Source organism: Gallinula chloropus (assembly GCF_964237585.1).
Source record: "Gallinula chloropus genome assembly, chromosome: Z".
Lineage (NCBI taxonomy): Eukaryota > Metazoa > Chordata > Aves > Gruiformes > Rallidae > Gallinula > Gallinula chloropus.
The window spans coordinates 19,161,811-19,168,142 of NC_140089.1; the positions used below are offsets into that span (position 1 = coordinate 19,161,811).

At 53.7% G+C, this 6,332-nt stretch overlaps 1 protein-coding gene across 1 annotated transcript; it reads right to left on the reverse strand.

Moving 5' to 3' along the window:
• Window positions 1-980: 980 nt before the first annotated feature.
• Window positions 981-3,133, reverse strand: LOC311203619 (acrosin-like; the record flags this gene model as incomplete). The annotated part of the gene is made up of 4 exons (XM_084278373.1): window positions 981-1,376; window positions 1,954-2,099; window positions 2,384-2,649; window positions 2,973-3,133. 4 exons carry the CDS (start codon window positions 3,131-3,133, stop codon window positions 981-983), a joined length of 969 nt encoding a protein of 322 aa, XP_084134499.1.
• Window positions 3,134-6,332: the final 3,199 nt, after the last annotated feature.

Below are 6,332 nucleotides of genomic sequence, written 5' to 3' on the forward strand. Positions count from 1 at the left end.
GGTAGCTATCCTACTTTTTGGCTTGCTTCTTCCACTCAGGATCTTAAACTCGACCATTTTGTAGTCGCTTTGTCCCAAGCTGCCCCCAACCTTCACTTCCCTAACAAGCCCATCCTCATTGGTTAAAACAAAGTCCAGTACCCACCTTCCCCTTGAAGATTCCTGCACCATCTGGAGTAAGAAATTGTCTTCTACACAATGCAGAAATTGTCTGGACTGCATATGACTGGTCCTGTTTCTCGCCCAACAAATATCTGGGTAATTGAAGTCCCCCATAAGGACCAGGGCCTGGGATCTCGAGGCTACTTCTAGCTGCTTGTAGAATGCACTATCAACTCGCTCCTCCTCATCAGGGGGCCTGTAGTACACACCCACAACGGTGTCACTCACACTAGCCTGCCCCTGGATTCTTACCCACAAGCTCTCAACTTAGGGATCATCCTCTCCCAGGTGGAGTTCAATACATTCTAGCTGCTCTCTCTCATAAAGAGCAACTCCTCCACCTCGCCTCTCTAGCTTATCTTTCCTAAAAAGCACACAGCCATCCATGACAGCGTGCCAGTCATCCAAGCTGTCCCACCACATCTCCCAATACCTCTGCTCCTCTTTCTCACCTCTGGGTGATGATAGGTCACTCCAACTACAGTAGCTGAGAGCAACCTCCTCTCCGAGCTGATATGGTTGCAGCCCTTTTGAGTGACTCTTCCCCTTTGTGCCCTACATGACTGCAGCCGGATTTTGGCCGTGCGGGGTGTGGAAGTGCTTGCCCTTGCTCAGGAGACTGAGCCAAAGTGTGGTGAGCAGTGAAAACAGGCAACTTTATTTCAACAACTCCGCTCACTTCAGCAACTCTTGCAAGTCCCAAGAAGCATGGGCGGGATGGAGCAGGCCTCTGACACTGCGGATCAGCGGCCATTGGCCCAGCAGCAGACAGCAGTGGTACCAGGCTGCCTGGCCGGGATCCTGGCCCTCCTCCTTCCTCACACCATTTCTCCGTACAGGCCCTGCAGGACTATGTGCACCAGCATGATGAATTGCACCAGGTTCTGCATGGGAAGTGGGCCGGAGGCAGACCCACCCGCCAGAGCTGATGCTGGCAAGGGCCTGGAGGTCTTGTGGATGTGGATCCGTGGCCCTGCTGTCCGCGAGGGCCTTGAGGTGGTGAGGAAGTGGGTCTGTGCCTGTGCTGTCGGGGTAGCCCCGACTGCCGAGTGCAGTCCCATATGGACCAGGATCCAGTCGTAGTAGTGCTGGGTGGAAGTGTAGACACCAGGCCGCCTTGGTCTGGCACAGCCTCTGCCCCAGCTGGTCACTCCCACAAGCCAGAAGTACTCAGCATTTTTGTCCTGGCACATGAGAGGACCACCGCTGTCACCCTGCAGAGAAGAGAGGATGAAGGTGGTGTTGGGTGGCCGCTGTCAGCACTGAGGCTGGTTCCTTCCCTCCGAGGATGGCACCTGCCAGAGCTGCCTCTGCTGCACAGAATGGACTGCTCAGGTGCTGAGAACTCCAGAAACTGGCCAGGAGGGTGCTGTGAGACTGTGAGCTCGGGCTCTCCTTCAGTTCTGTGCAGTGGTGCTGGATGCACGGAAAATGCATCTGCCAGCATTGGGATGTGGGCCTGCGGGCTGCAAAGAGCCCTGGGTGCGCCAAGATGGGGCACCGGGCAAGGACGTGCCCATGGGGAAGGAGAGGCCAGTCCCAGCAGCGCTGGGTGGTGGAGTCTCCTTCACTGGAGATAGTCAAGACCCGTCTGGATGCCTATCTGAGTGATATGTCCTAGGGAGCTGCTTTGGCAGGGGGGTTGGAGCCGATGATCTCTCGAGGTCCCTTCCAACCCCTACAATTCTATGATTCGATGGCTTGCCAGGCAAAGCCCATGCCAGAGGACCTTTGGGCCATTGTGACAGGGCTGCCGGTGGTGCTGGGGGCTGGTTTGTCACAGGCTCCTACCTGGCAGGTGTCGATGCCACCCTTCGGATGGCCAGCACACAGGTTGTGGCTGTGGATGGCCCCTCGGTACCACCAGCTGCTGTTACACTGCCGGACATTGATGAGGCGGACCTTGGCCTCCTGCAGCACATCAGTGGGTTCTGCAGCTGTGAGCAAAGAACACAACAGCTCATTACCAGTTCTCCTCTACAGTCCAGGCTAGCCCCTTGCCTAGGACAGGGCTTGGCTTGGCCTCCGGAAGGCATTGTAGCAGTGTTTACCTTCCATCTTGCTTTGGCTAATGGGTCAGGCCCACCCCCTCTCTCCAGGCACGCGTCCCCACAACCTCACTGTGGCAACATTTTGCCTCTGCTGCCTGCCTGGAAGCCCAGCCCGCCTCCCCAGTGTGCCATGCTTGCCCTCGGGATACAAGGAGTGCTCAGGAGCTCACATTTTGCAGCTGTGGAGCCCCAGCCGCTGACGTAGCAGTTGGTCAGCTCTGACACTTTGAGCCAGGCATCAGGCACACACGCGAGCTGGATGTAATCGCTGCACTGGACAGGCTGGTCCAATTCCAGCAGCGCAATGTCGTTCTTCTGCCCGATGTTGCTGTAGTGCTCGTGAACGATCAGCCGCCTGATACCGCGCACTTGGGCCTCGGGACCCAGCTGAGTCAGGTGTGTGGCACCGATGACCACGTGCCACTTGGTGACGTGCCTGGAAGGCAGAGAGAGAGAGTGCTCAGAGGCAGCAGAGCCACGTGCTGCCGCAGCCCAGCAGTTGCCGGCCACCCGCTCCTGACAAGGCAGAGAGGAGAGCGATGCTATGGAGAGCACGACCACCCTAGCACACCTTGAGCACAAGGAACATGGAGGCTGCTGGGAAGCAGTGGCATGTGCAGCCCAGCTTTCTCCTGAGCAGTGGGTGTCCAGCAGGCGAATGGAATGGGATGGGATGGGATGGAATGGGATGGGTGTAGCCCAGGGTGCTGTGGGCAGGGCAGCTGGGAGCATTGTGTGCCGTTCCCTGCTGCCCCTTACCTGGCGTGGACGAAGCAGTGGGCCGCTGTGAGGACCCACTGTGGGCTGATCAGGGAGCCTCCGCATATATGCTCTGCGCCCGCGTTCCGGGGATTCTGGATGCTCACGATCCAGGGCCAGGCTCCTGTCTGGGCAGCTGTGCCACCCACAACACGTGACATGCCGGAGTTCCAGGCCAGGGGCCGGAGCCCACAGGTCCCTCTGTAAGCAGAAGATCGTTACTGTCCTGCTCGATGGCTTGCTGCTGTTCAGGCTGAAGGTCAGCCATCTTCCCACCCCAAAAGGTGCTGTATGGCCAGCAGGGCCAGGGAACCCCACGGGATTCATGTCCATCCACCTCTTTCGGCTTTAGCCCTGTAGACAAGTGGTGCCAGCAGCCTGGGTGCTGGCAAGGACCTGAGGCTCCCAAAGGGGTTTCGGGAAGCCATGGCGTGGCCACAGGGGACAAGCAGGCACCCTCCAGTGAATCCCGTAAGGCTTGCCCAAGCTCCCTCCAGGAGCCACGGGCCGCTTACCCGCAGGTATCCCATGTGCCCTGCACAGGCTGGCACAAGGACAGCAGAATGAGGAAGGTAAGCAGCTTCATGACTGCCAGCAGGAGCAGCAGAAGCACACAGCAGCTGCAAAGAACCAAGCAGGGTTTGTTACCTGCAGCACAGCAACTGACAGAGTGCTTGCAGTACTCCCGTTGCCTGGGGTGCCCTTGGCTATGGGGCTGATGTCACAGAGCCGCTGGTTCTGGGTGCTGGACACAGCCTATGGGGTGAGGGGAGGGGCAGCATAGGGGTGTTCCAAGCTGAAGGGGAGGCAGAAGTGGGGCTGGGACAGCCCTGAGGATACCCATAAAGTCGACTTTTCATGGGGACAGAAATGTAGTTGGGTCAGTGCTTTGACACTCGGGGTAAATGTACTGGCCTGCTTCACTAACAGCTCTGCTTTTGAAGAAGGGCCGAAAGAAGGACTGAGAAGAAGCCTGCTCTGCTGGAACAAGACAAAGAGGTTGTAAAGTCTGTGTGGAGGGGGCTCGTTAGGTGGAATCACCACCTAGCACCCATCTCTGTGCAGACAAGGAATAAATCCAATCCCTCTGCTCTGTGTGTCTGTTGGCGTACTGCACACCGGCTAATGACGTGTGGTGGTTTGACCCTGGCTGGAGGCCAGACACCCACCAAAGGCGCTCTGGACAGTCCAGCTGGACAGGGGAGTGCCACGACAGAGAGAGACGGGACACAGCTTGATGCAAGCAAGAGTCGATTTATTGTAAAGAATCGTTCCTTTTTATATGCTCTGGAGACGGCTGCTTTCTTTCAAACATATGGTGCTACATCTGATTGGTCAACGTTTTGCTGTCACAGCAGCATCTCTATCTTATCATGCTAATAGAACTTCTAAAACCTCCTCAGACAGCAGATATACCTTAGCAATAGAGGACACTTTTTCCTGGAGCCTGTCCCAGCAGGGGGCCGGCAAGGATACTGCCACCTTGTTTAATTTCCGGGAGGTTCATGGCCTAAAGGCTCCATCCCGTTATCTGTTAACCTGGCAGTGCTCGAGGCTTTGTTTCTCAAGCTGCATGCCACAGGGGAGAAAATGTGTATTGAGAGTTATTCAATGATACATAATAATACTGGGTGGGTAGATCTCTAATAAAAGGAGAATAGAAAGTATGTGTGTGTTTTGGGTTTTCATGGAGTATGGCTGCAGCCGTTTGACCTCTTTTGTTACAGCAGCTACAAAATTTATCCCGAATAGTGGAACAGCCTTGAAGATCAAGAAAGGGAAGACAGGAAAGTGATGAAGAATGAGACCAAAAACCAGTTACAAGACAGAGCAGATCTTGTTTTCAGCTAAAAGGGGTTCCTAACTACTTTCTGTAGGTATGTGTTTCTGTCAAATACAGAAGAACCAGGGAAACACTAAGGTTGGAAAAGACCTCCAGAATCTAGTCCAGCCATCCCTCTACCACCTATATCCCTAACTAAGCCATGTCTCTAAGTACCCCATCCAATCTTTCCTTGAACACCCCGAGGAATGGTGACTCCAGCACCTCCCTGGACAAGACCTTCCAATGCCTAACCACTCTTTCTGAGAAGAAATGGCTCCTGATTTCTAACCTGAACCTCCCCTGGCGCAACTTGCAGCCATTCCCTCTTGTCCCATTGCTCCTTATCTGTGAGCAGAGGCTGACCCCTAGCTCACCACAACCTCCTTTCAGGTGGGAGGATGGGCCCCAGTACCGACCCCTGGGGAACATCACTTGTGACCTGTCGCCAGTTGGATTTAACACTGCTCGGCACCACTCTCAGGGCCCAGCCACCCAGCCAGTTTTTAGCCCAGCAAAGAGTGCATCTGTCCAAGCCCAGCGCTGCCGGCTTCTCCAGAAGAATACTGTGGGAAACCATTTCAAAGGCTTTTCTGAAGTCGAGGGAGACTGTGTTGACAGCCCTTCCCTCATTCACCAGGCGGGTCACCTGGTCATAGAAGGAGGTGAGGTTGGCCAGGCGGGACTTGCTCTCCATGACCCCATGAAACGGGATGAGATGGCATATGCAGATTTGTTCTTCACACTGAAAAGCTGTTTGAATGTTAGAAAGTGATACGGTATGTTGGATTTGGAATACCAGCAGGGACTATATTCTTTAACTGAGGAAAAGAAAGAAAAGGAGCATCTGTGCTGTGAGAGTTTGAAGATGAAAAAAGAGCCTGTTTGTTGTGCTGACTGCAAGACAAGAAAAACCTGGTCAGAAGACATGCAGGAAGGAAGATGGGCAGCTATTGGTAGCCTCTCTGAAACCGTTAGATTTTTAAGTAAATCCAAATACATAGGCTGTCAAATTTTCAACTCACCTTCCACACAATCTTGATTAGTGCATAGGTGCATTTTAGGCAGTTTCTTGAAGGCCAAGTGTTTTAATGAAGCGTACCTGCACCCATGGGAATACTTGGTTCCCACAGACACCCCAGGTAGGGCAAATACTGAGCCATTTGCTGAGCCAACAGACTTCAGGTGCACTGCAGTGCCACAGCCATTATCGTCATGTATAGCCATTGTTTTGTTTGCATCACACTGTTGTTCACATGCCAATCCAGCTGGATTCAATGAGTAAAACCTGCTGCTATATAAGCCAGTGGGAGTTCTGCCACCTTTCTCAAGGGCAGCAACACTTCAAACAATAAGACTGTCCACGTCAGTAAGTTTGTCTATGTGTACGAACATAACCGTGCCTGGCTGACCCTCCTTTGGGCTTATCCTCAAGTGAATGAATAAAAAATGCAAGCATACTACATGCTTAATCAAACACCAATGGTTCCAGAAAAGTCAAGATGTCTTTTATTGCCACTAAGTAAAAAAAAATACCA